The sequence below is a fragment of the Oryx dammah genome, unplaced genomic scaffold (genome assembly GCF_014754425.2).
Source record: "Oryx dammah isolate SB20612 unplaced genomic scaffold, SCBI_Odam_1.1 HiC_scaffold_16, whole genome shotgun sequence".
NCBI classification, from domain to species: Eukaryota; Metazoa; Chordata; class Mammalia; order Artiodactyla; family Bovidae; genus Oryx; species Oryx dammah.
The window spans coordinates 13,263,198-13,277,475 of NW_024070200.1; the positions used below are offsets into that span (position 1 = coordinate 13,263,198).

Below are 14,278 nucleotides of genomic sequence, written 5' to 3' on the forward strand. Positions count from 1 at the left end.
AGCAGGGAATTCAAGGAATGAAGAATCTGGATTTCAGACATGACTGGATTTTGTGCCTAACAAGTGTCCATCAAACTCTGTCTTCTTAGCATTTGAGTCTGCTTTCCTCTACATTAACTTCACTCTCAGTGGATTTGTTCCAATTGTCAGTAAGAACAGCCACCAAGTTTACATGCAAGCAATTTAGCAATCCCCGCAGGAATAAAGTATCTCTTTTCTGGTAGTTCCAAGTCTCAGGGCCGACTCATTACCCTGACTTGGATTGTGTGTTCATTCCTGACCCGTCTTTGTGACTCTAAATCAGGCCTGAGGCATGAGCTCATCCTTGGAATAAAGTTAGCCTGTTCAGATTAAGTTATCCCTAGGGATATTCACTGAAGTATTATCAGTTTTATTCCAGGTTAGGAAAAAAAACAAATGTAAAGAGCAAGAGGAAAAAAAAAGGAATCTCAGGACCCAGTAGAGATTCTTTATTAATTGCCCATATATAGTCATGATAATCACAATATTCTAAACACTAAAGATTTATATGAGAACAGGCTCATTTGATATAATGCCTTAGATTGAAATTCAAATAAATTATTGTCTATTCCATTTTAAAAGGCTTCTTTGTTTGTTTAGAAGTTTTATTAAGATGTAATTCACATAGCATAATATTTACCCACTTGTAGTGTACAGTTCAGTGGCCTTTAATATATTCACAGTTTTGCAACCATCACCACAGTCTATTCTAAAATATTTTAAAGGCTTTTATTGTACAGATTATGCAGATTTTATTATTGATCTTTAAAAATGTAAGAAGGTTTTCCTTTTGTCTCAACAATAATTTAAGAGTCAGAGTCTTCCTATGTTAAATGAAAAAATTACATAATCTAAAAGTTAAGAGTTATATTTTATTCTGTGGACAAAACTGAGGACATAAGCCCAGGACACAGCCTCTCGGATAGCTCTGAGAGACTGCTCCCAAGAGGGAAAGGAGAACCAGGATATATAAGGAGTTTTTGCAGCAAAGACCAGGTAGTTGGAACATCAAAAGTTTTCTTTAAAGAAAACCATATATCTCAAGGAATTTAGTGCTTTTCTATGCAAGAGTCTGGGCTCCCTGAAATCATTCCTCTGATGTGCACCTCAGCTCTTTGGGACCACTACCCTGTGCTTTCTCATCCTGAATCTCCTCAGGGTGCATCTTTGGGGGCTGGCTGCAGTGACTGAGAGCATGGCAGCAGGCAGACAGCCCATCTGTCTCCATCCTGAGTTCCTTCGGGGCTCACAGTCGTGGTTATAGTGGTTGTAGTGGCTTGATGGCTGCAAATCCTTTGTTGCAGGCAGGCAACATTTTTTCATAGATACCTATAACAGAACCATCTCAAATTCTTGAATATAACTCATATCCAACATGTATAATCTTACCTTCTTGGAAGTTTTTCAAAACCTGTATTTTTTTCTTATTGCTTTGTGCTGCTGTCAGGCTTCTGGGAAGACTCCTTAAATCTATCTGCAGCTGAAGGAGAATAAAAGATAAGCATATGGCCTGTTTTACCTATAATGAAAGATCAACAGCTCTTGGGAGCCTCAGATAGACAGTTCATAGAGAGAAGGCAATGGCACCCCACTCCAGTACTCTTGCCTGGAAAATCCCATGGATGGAGGGGCCTGGTAGGCTGCAGTCCATGGTATCACAAAGAATCGGACATGACTGAGCGACTTCACTTTCACTTTTCACTCTCATTCATTGGAGAAGGAAATGGCAACCCACTCCAGTGTTCTTGCCTGGAGAATCCCAGGGACGGTGGAGCCTGGAGGGCTGCCGTCTATGGAGTCTCATAGAGTCGGACACGAGTGAAGCGACTTAGCAGCAGCAGCAGCATCTTCATTAACATATGCTAATCAAGCAAAATTTTTTATTCCTTTTTCGTGTGCTGTTCAAAAAGCATATTCTTGTTTCCTGCCCTCTATGACCTTTTATTTGTTGGCATACAGTGTTTCTCTTTTTATTTGCCTGAACTGTCTAACTTTTAAATTTTCTGATGTTTTTCTATCTTACATCTTAAGTCTATGTATTGCCTAAATGATACTTTTGTTTATTTATGTAGGTTGACTACATCAAAGGAAAACTGTGGTATAATGAAAGGTGTTTTGCTAACAGAGAACACTTTGAAGGTAAATTTTAATAAACTTTTCTCAACGTAGATAGCACATATAGATTAGATAAAATGAAATAAAAATAGAATTAAACATAAAGATAGATTTGTTTTGTATAAGTTAAGAGCCTAAAAGTGGGGGAAAAATTAAATATAAGGCAAAATAGGCATGCCCTGTTATAAATGCAAGAAAATTGTATTTGAGTATACTTAATGATACATTTAAAAATATAGATGCTACTTATAATTTCTGTACCTTTATATTTTATAGTTGATTATATTACTATCACCTTTGACAGAAACAGGACCCTAAGTGAGGTATGATATTCAATATTTTAAAAAGTAAGAAATTTTGCTATGCATCATTTCATAGGTTTTTATTAATGTAAAGAATGGCAATTCTACAGACTGAAAGGCTTAACAATCACTCTTTGCTCCCAGTGGTGGCTCTACTTGGGTTTAATGGTAATCATCTAACTGGAGAAGGAAATGGCAACCCACCCCACTCCAGTATTCTTGCCTGGAGAATCCCATGGATGGAGGAGCCTGGTAGGCTACAGTCCATGGGGTTGCTAAGAGTCAGACACGACCGAGAGACTTCACTTTCACTTTTCACTTTTCTGCATTGGAGAAGGAAATGGCAACCCACTCCAGTATTCTTGCCTGGAGAATCCCAGGAACAGAGGAGCCTGGTGCGCTGCCATCTATGGGGTCGCACAGGGACAGACATGACTGAAGCAACTTAGCAGCAGCAGCAATTATCTAACAATTCATGCCAGAAAGGGATGTTTGGCCATGTTTTCTGGACCCTCATCCCCAAGAAGATAACAACACAATGGTCCATTGATTTATTTGCTTATAGGACCTAATGAGGACTTTTAGAGTTCAACAGTGGCATTAACTTTTCCTTTCTCTTTTTGTAGGCAAACTCTTGTTTTTACAGTAAAGAACCATTTCTTGAATGGTTGCCTTGCTTACCCCCTGTTCCAAAAGGAACCAAAACTATTCTTTCAACTGTGATAACATTTCTTGTTGACCAAGAGCAAAGTTCTGCAGTCTACCTCTTCTATAACCAGGTAGGCCTTAAAGCCCAGAGGGGATTGCTCTTGACACCACAATAATGAAAATGTACCTGACCAAAGCTTATTCCAAGTTCTTGTTTTCTTTGGCAGTATAAGTTGATAAAAATTGGCTGCAGTGAAATTATTTATGATAATTAATATAGTTTGATACCTTATGGGCATCCCTCATAGCAGATTGGTAAAGAATCCACCTGCAATGCAGTAGACCCTGGTTTGATTCCTGGGTTGGGAAGATCCACCGGAGAAGGGATAGGCTACCTACTCCAATATTCTTAGACTTCCCTTGTGGCTCAGCTGGTAAAGAATCCACCTGGAATGCAGGAGACCTGGGTTCAACCCCTGGGTTGGAAAAATCCCCTGGAGAAGGGAAAGGTTACCTACTCTAGTATTCTGGCCTAGAGAATTCCATGGACTTCCATGGGGTTGCAAAGTGTTGGACACAACTGAGTGACTTTCACTTTCACTTGATACCTTATAGATGTCTTGTCTCTGATTATCATTCAGTTTGATGAAGACACAAAATTCAATGCTGTTTGTATAATGATTTTGCTTTGCTTATTCTTCAGGATAGTATAAGCTGTATTTGCTCTGTATATATTTAAGTTTCCATAAAATGGTTAGTTTAAATGAACAAAAAGTGGAACAAGCCCCACCCTCATGATTTTAGGGGATAAAAATTTTTCCTCTACCCTCTAATTAGGGCCCTGCAAATTAAACTGATAAAAGACAGATTAACAAGAGAAAAGAAAATAATTATTTATGCATACAATGCACACACAATCACAGAAAATTAATCAAACTGATCACATGGACCACAGCCTTGTCTAACTCAATGAAACTATGAGCCATGCCGTGTAGGGCCACCCAAGACAGATGAGTCATGGTGGACAGTTCTGACAAAATGTGGTCCACTGGAGAAGGGAATGACAAACCACTTCAGCATTCTTTCCTTGAGAACCCCATGAACAGTATGAAAAGGCAAAAGGGTATGACACTGAAAGATGAACTTCCCAGGTCAGTAGGTGCCCAATATGCTACTGGAAAAGAGTAGAGAAATAACTCCAGAAAGAATGAAGACACAAAGCCAAAGTGAAAACAATGCCCAGTTGTGCATGAGACTGGTGATGGAAGTAAAGTCCGATGCTGAAGAACTATACAAAAAAAATCTTATGACTCAGATAACCACGATGGTGTGTTCACTCACCTAGAGGCAGCCATCCTGGAATGCAAAGTCAAGTGGGCCTTAGGAAGCATCTCTATGAACAAAGCTAGTGGAGGTGATGGAGTTCCAGTTGAGCTATTTCAAATCCTAAAAGATGATGCTGTGAAAGTGCTGCACCCAATATGCCAGCAAATTTGGAAAACTCAGCAGTGGCCACAGGACTGGAAAAGATCAGTTTTTCTTCCAATCCCAAAGAAAGGCAATGCCAAAGATTTTTCAAACTACCACACAATTGCACCCATCTTGCACACTAGCAAACTAATGCTCAAAATTCTCCAAGCCAGGCTTCAACAGTATGTGAACTGTGAACTTCCAGATGTTCAAGCTGGATTTAGAAAAGGCAGAGGAATCAGAGATCAAATCAGCAACATCCGTTGAGTCATCAAAAAAGCAAGAGAGTTCCAGAAAAACATCTACTTCTACTTTATTGACTACACCAAAGCCTTTGACTGTGTGGATCACAACCATCTGTAGAAAATTCTTCAACAGGTGGGTCTACCAGATCACCTTACCTGCCTCCTGAGAAATCTTTATGCAGGTCAAGAAGCAACATTAGAACTGGACATGGAAAAACAGACTGGTTCCAAATTGGGAAAAAGTACGTCAAGGCTGTATCTTGTCACTCTGTTTATTTAACTTATATGCAGAGTACATCATGTGAAATGCTGGGCTGGCTGAAGCACAAGTTGGAATCAGGATTGCTGGGAGAAATATCAATAACGTCAGATATGGAGATGACACCACCCGTATGGCAGAAAACAAAGAACTAAAGAGTCTCTTGATAAAAGTGAAAGAGGACAGTGAAAAAGTTGACTTAAAACTCAGCTTTCAGTTCTAATGAGGTGGATGAAACTGGAGCCTATTTAGAGTGAAGTAAGCCAGAAAGAAAATGAGGCAGTACAGTATACTAACACATATATATGGAATTTAGAAAGATGGTAATGATAATCCTATATGTGAGACAGCAAAGGAGACACAGATGTATAGAATAGTCTTTTGGACTCTGTGGGAGAAGGCAAAGGTGGGATGATTTGGAAGAATGGCATTGAAACATGAATATTATCATATGTGAAACGAATCGCCAGTCCAGGTTTGATGCAGGTTTGAGACAGTGTGCTCGGGGCTGGTGCACTGGGATGACCCAGAGGGATGGGATGGGGAGGGAGGTGGGAGGGGGGTTCAGGATGGGGAACACATGTACACCCATGGCGGATTCATGTCAATGTATGGCAAAACCGCTACAATGTTGTAAAATAATTAACCTCCAATTAAATAAATTTATATTAAAAAAACTAAGCTTTCAAAAAATGAAGATCATGGCATCCAGTCCCATCACTTTATGGCAAATAGATGGGGAAACAATGGAAATAGTGACAGACTTTATTTTGGGGGGCTCCAAAATCACTGCAGATGGTGACTGCGGCCATGAAATTAAAAGACACTTGCTCCTTGGAAGAAAAGCTATGACCAACTTAGCATATTAAAAAGCAGAGACATTTCTTTGCTGACAGAGTTTCATCTAATGAAAGCTATGGTTTTTCCAGTAATCATGTATTGGATGTGAGAGTTGGACTATAAAGAAATCTGAGTGCCGAAGAATCAATGTTTTTGAACTGTGGTGTTGGAGAACTCTTGAGAGTCCCTTGGACTGCAAGGAGATCCAACCAGTTAATCCTAAAGGAAATCAAGACTGGAAGGACTGATGCTGAAGCTGAAACTCCAATACTTTGGCCACCTGATGCAAAGAATTGACTCCTTGGAAAAAACCCTGATGCTGGGAAAGACTGGAGGCAAGAGGAGAAGGGATGAGAGGATGAGATGGTTGGATGGCATCACCAACTTGATGGACATGAGTTTGAGCAAGCTCCAGGATTTGGTGATGGACAGGGAAGCCTGGCATGCTGCAGTCCATGGGGTTGCAAAGAGTTGGACACAACTGACTGTGAACTGAATGCACACACATGTGGGTGAAAGTCAGTGATGAATAACTCAAAAGGCAGTTAAATTTTGGAGGCTACATACCATCTTAATAGTTTAAGAAATTGAGTGAGAAGGATACTTAAACAAGTGAAAAGATAATGGGTTTCCAGGAGATCAAACAGGAGTTAAGAAAGTCCGTGATAATATTTGTTTGAGTGATTTTTCTGTCTCTTGTGGGCCTTAAAGCTCACCTGAAGAAGGGATCTGGGGTAGGTTTTGTTTGCATGCTGCCTTCTGGGAGTAGATATGCTCTAAAGAGGAATTAATGGCAGCCTTATATCCCAGATATTGCTGCTTTTAGTCAGATGAGGGAAGAAATTTTTTGCATCTTTTGAATCTAAAATATCAGCATAAAATAAACTTTATACCAAAGTGTCATACCTTGGGGTACATATTCTGATCCCCATCAGAATCATGATCTGACAGAACTGTAGTGTGGCCTAGGTGTTTATATTTTAAAAAGTAATCTGGCATTATAGTTCTGATGAATGGGCATTGGAGTGTGTCAAGTTCAGTGATGATTCTACAATAAATCCCCCCCTTGACATTTATTATAGAACCTTGGACAAATTATTTAATCCTCTTTACTTCATGTTCAATATCTACAAGATGGACCTATACAGTAGCCGGAGGCAGAGTAAAGAGATACCAATAGCTGCTAATCCTTTCAATTCTATGCTGTTAAAGGTTGTATCCCTATCTTAATCAAAATCCAAGTAACAAGAAACTCTTAAAATTGTAACATAGACGTAGTACTGTTGGTAAAAAGAAATCTTACAATTTGCTCCTTCTTTATTTCTAGAAAAATACCATTGTCTCTGTGAGGATCCTAAAACACAACAAACCAAACTTAATACAAAAATTTCCACCTTTCTCTTTTCCTTCATCATTCTCTTCTCCTGTTGGAATGATATTCCACCCGCGAAGCCATTTTCTGTATGCTTACGGTAATCAGGTATGTGTAGATTAAACTTTACACTCTAGTATAGATGTAAATTCTTCACTTACTCCATGCTGAATGGTTATACATTAATAATGGAGTTGCTCTGATGGTCAGAGAGGTGGAAAGCCTAATGAGAGAATGAGAAGAAAGGAATTAGTGACAGTGAATACAAACAAATCTTTTGCAAAGTTTTGCTGAAAAGTAGAACAGGGAAATGTGACAGTATTTGAAAAAGGAAAGGTCAAAAGAAGAGGTTTTTTTTTTTAAGATAGAAAGAATTATGATGTGTGCTTCTGGGAATTATTTGGTAGAGAGGGAAAAAATGATGCAGGAAAGAGAACAAACTGCTGGAGAGACATTTCTGAAGAGGTGAGAGGAGATAATCTATATGAACTAGTGAAGAGATTGATCTTAGCAGACAATAGTAAGTGGAGGGAGGAAGGGTTTTGGGGTTCAAAAGCAGTTAGGTGGGGAGCTAAGGTAATGGAGGATGTGTGAATGTATCTTCTATTTTCTCACAAAAAAATCAAAATGATTTATGAGTGATGATGGAGGAGAAATGTAGAGGGGAGGGGATTTGAGGAAAGAGAAAACAAAATTAAATAGTTGCCTAGGAGGATGGGCAACCTAATTTTACACCTTAAGGAACTAAAAAAAGAAGAGCCACAAACTGAAAACTAACAAATGGAAGGATATAATAAAGAATAGAGGAAAGATAAATGTAATAGGGAATGGAAAAAAGCAGTTAAATTAAGACCTGGTTTGTTGACAAAACTTAACTAGATAAACTAAGAAAATGAAGATTCATCTAAAAATTGAAAGAGGGGATGTTACAACTGATGCCACAGAAACAAGGAGGATATGAAAATATTATGAATAGTTGTGTGCTAACAAACTGGATAACCTAGAACAAATGGGTAAATTCCCAGAAACACGCAACCTACTAATTCTTAAATCATGAAGAAATAAATCTGAGCAGACCAATAACTAGTTAGGAAATTGAATCAGTAATCAAACCTCCTAATAAAGAAAAGTCCAAGGGCATATGGCTTCATTGGTGAATTGGTCCAAATGTTTAAAGAAGAATTAACACTAAACCTCTTCAAACTCTTGCCAAAGGGAAGAAAAAAATGAAGAGGAACTAATATTTCCAAGGTCACTCTTTAAGACCACCATTAACCTGATATCAAAGTCAGATAAGAATACTACAAGAAAACTATAAATCAAATCCCTAGACAACACTGATACAAAAATTCTCAACAAAATACTAGGAAACTGAATTCAGCAATGGAATTAAAAAGATTATACATACTACGACCAAGTGGGATTTGTTTCGTAACGCAGAGATGGTTCAACATATGAAAACTGAACAATGTAATATACCACATTAACAGAATGAAGGGGGAAAATAATCACAACATCATCTCGGTTGATACAAAAAAGCATTTGATAAAATTCAACATACTTTCATGATAAAAACATGTAGTAGACTAGAATAGAAGAAAACTGCCTAAACATAATAAAAACCATATACAAGAAACACACAATGAACATTATACTCAACAGTGAAAGACTTACAGCTTTTCCTCTAAGGTAAGGAATAAGGCAAGGAAGCATACTCTCACTACTTCTGTTCAATATAGTACTGGAAGTTCTGACCAGAGCTATTAGACAAGAAAAAGAAATTTTATAGAATCTGCATATAAAAGGAAGAAGCAAAATTATCTGTGTTCACAGGTGATATGATCTTATATGTAGAAAACTCTGAAGATAATACAAAAAACAAACAAAAAAAACCTGTTAGAATAGAGGAATTCATCACAAAAGTCATTTTAATATGGATAAGCACTTACCCATTTTAATATGGGTAAGCACTCTCCTCCATATAGCAATTCATCCAACACTTCATCCTTTTATGAACAAGGAGGACCTAGTTGAGAGATGATGAAATAACTTTGTTCTTTTATGCATCTTTTATAAAACTGAAGATTGCCACATACACCGTTGCACAAACTCTAGGAAGGGAATAGAGGGTTGATCAAGTACGTCAGGAGTCTTTACACTTATGTGTGTGTGTGAGGGGGGATGAATGCATGATGGATGTGGGAGTATGGTTATGCTGCATGACTTTCTTATATAGGAAGATTAGGTAATTGCTGACTGTTACATGGCATCTCTTTAGTGAGATATTGTCTTTCTATTCCCTTAGGTATGGCTTTCAACTGATGGCGGCAACACCTTTGATTTAATAGCTGACTTTCATGATGATATCATAAAGAATACTTACCATAGTTTTTATACTTCAGATATTACTCTTGTTTCCCAAAGTGGAAAAGTTTACTTGACAAAGGCAGGTGAGGAATTCACTTTTACTGGTATAAGCACTATCTGTGAGCCAAGGGTTAGAAGATGTATTTTCAAATCTGCCATATTAATGAACTGATCCTAAGGTCTCAGACATATTAGGGGTTTTAGATGGATTTTTAAAATGTTTTACAGTAATAAAAATAAACATAACAAAATTTAACATCTTAACCATTCTAAGTATATAGTTCAGTGGTATTGGATACGTGCTCAGTCACTTCACTTGTGTCCGATTCTGTGCAACCCTATGGACTTACCCCGCCAGACTCCTCTGTCCATGGGATTCTCCAGGCAAGAATACTGGAGTGGGTTGCGATGCCCTCTTCTAGAGGATCTTCCCAACCCAGGGATCGAACCTGCATCTCTTACATCTCTTGCATTGGCAGGTGGGTTCTTTACCACGAGCACCATCTGAGAAGCCCTCAGTGGTATTGCTGCTGCTGCTGCTGCTAAGTCGCTTCAGTCATGTCCGACTCTGTGCGACCCCTTAGGCGGCAGCCTACCAGACTCCCTCGTCCCTGGGATTCTCCAGGCAAGAACACTGGAGTGGGTTGCCATTTCCTTCTCCAATGCATGAAAGTGAAAAGTCAAAGTGAAGTTGCTCAGTCGTGTCCGACTTCGCAACCCCATGGACTGCAGCCTACCAGGCTCCTCCATCCATGGGATTTTCCAGGCAAGAGTACTGGAGTGGGGTGCCATTGCCTTCTCCATCAGTGGTATTAAATACATGCAAATATTCTGCAACCATCACCAACATCCATCTCCTTAACTTTCTTCATCTTAAAACTCTATACCTTTTAAAAATAAATCCCCACACCTGTTTTCCCCACAGCTTCTCACAACCACCATTCTATTTTCTGTTTCTATGATTTTGATTACTCTGGCACCTCATATAAGTAGAATCATACAGTATTTGTCCTTTTGTGACTAGATTATTTCACTTAGCAAAATGGCCTTAAGGTTCATACATATAATAGCTTGTATCAGGGTTTTCTTCATGATTAAGTCTGAATAATAATTGTACCATATAGATGACATTTAGCTTGTCCATTCAAGTTCAAAAGCATCAGTTCTTTGGCGCTCAACTTTCTTTATGGTCCAACCCTCATCCGTCAGTGGACACTTGGGTTGCTTCCATGTTTATCTATTGCAAATAGTGTTGCTACGATCACAGGTATACAGATACATCTTTCAGTTCAGTTCAGTTGCTCAGTCGTGTCCGACTCTTTATGACCCCATGAATTGCAGCACGCCAGGCCTCCCTGTCCATCACCAGCTCCCGGAGTTCACTCAGACTCACGTCCATCGAGTCAGTGATGCCATCCAGCCATCTCATCCTCGGTCGTCCCCTTCTCCTCCTGCCCCCAATCCCTCCCAGCATCAAAGTCTTCTCCAATGAGTCAACTCTCCGAATGAGGTGGCCAAAGTACTGGAGTTTCAGCTTCAGCATCAGTCCTTCCAAGGTAATCCCAGGGCTAATCTCCTTCAGAATGGACTGGTTGGATCTCCTTGCAGTCCAAGGGACTCTCAAGAGTCTTCTCCAACACCACAGTTCAAAAGCATCAATTCTTTGGCGCTCAGCTTTCTTCACAGTCCAACTCTCACATCCATACATGACCACTGGAAAAACCATAGCCTTGACTAGATGGACCTTAGTCGGCAAAGTAATGCCTCTGCTTTTGAATATACTATCTAGGTTGGTCATAACTTTTCTTCCAAGGAGTAAGTGTCTTTTAATTTCATGGCTGCAGTCACCATCTGCAGTGATTTTGGAGCCCAAAAAAATAAAGTCTGACATGGTTTCCACTGTTTCCCCATCTATTTCCCATGAAGTGATGGGACCAGATGCCATGATCTTTGTTTTCTGAATGTTGAGCTTTAGGCCAACTTTTTCGCTCTCCACTTTCACTTTCATCAAGAGGCTTTTTAGTTCTTCTTCACTTTCTGCCATAAGGGTGGTGTCATCTGCATATCTGAGGTTATTGATATTTCTCCCGGCAATCTTGATTCCAGCTTGTGTTTCTTCCAGCCCAGCATTTCATGATGTACTCTGCATATAAGTTAAATAAGCAGGGTGACAATATACAGCCTTCACATACTCCTTTTCCTATTTGGAACCAGTCTGTTGTTCCATGTCCAGTTCTAACTGCTGCTTCCTGACCTGCATACAGATTTCTCAAGAGGCAAGTCAGGTGGTCTGGTATTCCCATCTTTCAGAATTTTCCACAGTTTATTGTGATCCACACAGTCAAAGGCTTTGGCATAGTCAATAAAGCATCTTTAAGACCTGCTTTTTAATTCTTTCGGATATATACTCAGAAGTGGCATTTCTGAATCATATGATAATTTTAATTTTTTGAGGATCTGCAATACTATTTTACACAGCACTGTACTATTTTACATTCTGATTTCCAGTGTAAAATGGTTCCAGTTTCTCCATAACATTGCCAACACTTGTTATTTTCTGATCTTTTGATAGCAGTCATCCTTCTGGGTGTGAAGAAGTTGTTGTTATTGTTGATCAGTCACTAGTCAGGTCAACTATTTGTGACCACATGGACTGTAGCACGCCAGGCTTCCCAGTCCATCACCAACTCCTGGACCTTGCTAAAACTCATGTCCACTGAGTCAGTGATGCCATCCAACCATCTCATCCTCTGTTGTCCCCTTCTCCTCCTGCCTTCAATCTTTCCCAGCATCAGGGACTTTTCTAATGAGTCGGTTCTTGGCATCAGGTGGCCAGAGTATGGGAGTTTCAGCTTTAGCATCAGTCCTTCCAATGAATATTCAGGACTGATTTCCTTTAGGATTGAGTGGTTTAATTTCCTTGCTGTCCAAGGGACTCTCAAGAGTCTTCTCCAACACCACAGTTCAAAAGCATCAGTTCTTTGGCCCTCAACTTTCTTTATGGTCCAACCCTCACATCTGTACATGACTGCTGGAAAAACCATAGCTTTGACTAGACGGACCTTTATCGGCAAAGCAATGTCTCTGCTTTTTAATATGCTGTCTAAGTTGGTCATAGCTTTTCTTCCAAGGAGCAAGTGTCTTTTAATTTCTTGGCTGCAGTACCATATGCAGTGATTTTGGAGCACCCCAAAAATAAAGTCTGTTACTGTTTCCATTGTTTCCCCATCTATTTGCCATAAAGTGATGGGATTGAATACTATGATCTTCGTTTTCTGAGTGTTGAGTTTTAAGCCAGCTCTTCCACACTCCTCTTTCACTCTCATCAAGAGGCTAAAGGAACTAAAGTTTCTTTTCACTTTCTGCCATAAGAGTGGTATCATCTGCATAACTAAAGTTATTAATATTTTTTCCCAGAATCTTGATTCCAGCTTGTGCTTCATCCAGCCTAGTGTTTCTCATGATGCATTCTGCATATAAGTTAAATAAGCAGGGTAACAATATATAGCTTTGTTGTACTCCTTTCCGGATTTTTTGAACCAGTCAGTTGTTCCATGTCTGGTTCTAGCAATTGCTTCTTGACAGACATACAGATCTCTCAGGAGACAGATAATGTATCTGGCATTCCCATCTTTTTCAGAATTTTCCAGTTTTTTGTGATCCATACAGTCAAAGTCTTTAGTGGAGTCAATGAAGCTGAAATCGATGTTTTTCTGGAAATCTCTTGCTTTTCTATAAATGTTGGCAATTTGATCTCTGGTTCCTCTGCCTTTTCTAAATCCAGCTATACATCTGGGAGTTCTCAGTTCACATACTGTTGAAGCCTAGCTTGAAGGATTTGACCATAACCTTACTAGCATGTGAAAGGAGAGCAACTGTACGGTAGTTTGAACATTCTTTGGCATTGCCTTTCTTTGGGATTGGAATGAAAACTGACCTTTTCCGGTTCTGTGGCCACTGCTGAGTTTTCCAAATTTGCTGACATATTGAGTGCAGCACTTTAACAGCATTCTCGTTTAGTATTTTAAATATTTCTGCTGGAATTCCATTATGCCCACTAGCTTTGCTATAGTAATACTTTCTAAGACCCTCTTGCCTTTGCACTCCAGGATGTCTGGCTCTAGGTGAGTGACCACACCATCACAATTATCCGGGTCTTTAAGACCATTTTTGCATAGTTCTTCTATGTATTCTTGCCATCTCTTCTTAATATCTTCTGCTTCTGCTAGGTTCATACCATTTCTGTCCTTTATTGTGCCCATCCTTGCACGAAATGATCCCTCAATATCTCTAATTTTCTTGGAGAGATTCCTAGTCATTCCCATTGTATTGCGTTCCTCTATTATTTGCATTGCTCACTTAAGAAGGCCTCTTACCTCTCCTTGCTATTCTCTGGAACTCTGCGTTTATTTGGTTTTATCTTTCCTTTTCTGCCTTGCCTTTCTCTTCTCTTCTTGGCTCCTTGTAAAGCCTCCTCAGACAACCACTTACCTTCTTGCGTTTCTTTTCCTTTGGGATGACATTGGTCACTGCCTCCTGAACAATGTTCTTGTTGTTGGAGCAAGCATCTTTTAATTTCATGGCTGCAGTCACTATCTGCAGTGATTTTGGAGCCCAAGAAAATAAAGTCTGTCACTGT

At 39.3% G+C, this 14,278-nt stretch overlaps 1 protein-coding gene across 1 annotated transcript in view; it reads left to right on the forward strand.

Moving 5' to 3' along the window:
• The window catches only part of CATSPERB (cation channel sperm associated auxiliary subunit beta), a 125,053-nt gene that overhangs the window by 58,765 nt on the left and 52,010 nt on the right, over positions 1 to 14,278 (forward strand). The window contains exons 10-14 of the mRNA XM_040256636.1: positions 2,094 to 2,160; positions 2,413 to 2,459; positions 3,065 to 3,229; positions 7,228 to 7,380; positions 9,578 to 9,722. Coding sequence (XP_040112570.1) covers positions 2,094 to 2,160; positions 2,413 to 2,459; positions 3,065 to 3,229; positions 7,228 to 7,380; positions 9,578 to 9,722 — 577 coding nt within the window. The remainder of the gene's footprint in view (positions 1 to 2,093; positions 2,161 to 2,412; positions 2,460 to 3,064; positions 3,230 to 7,227; positions 7,381 to 9,577; positions 9,723 to 14,278) is intronic.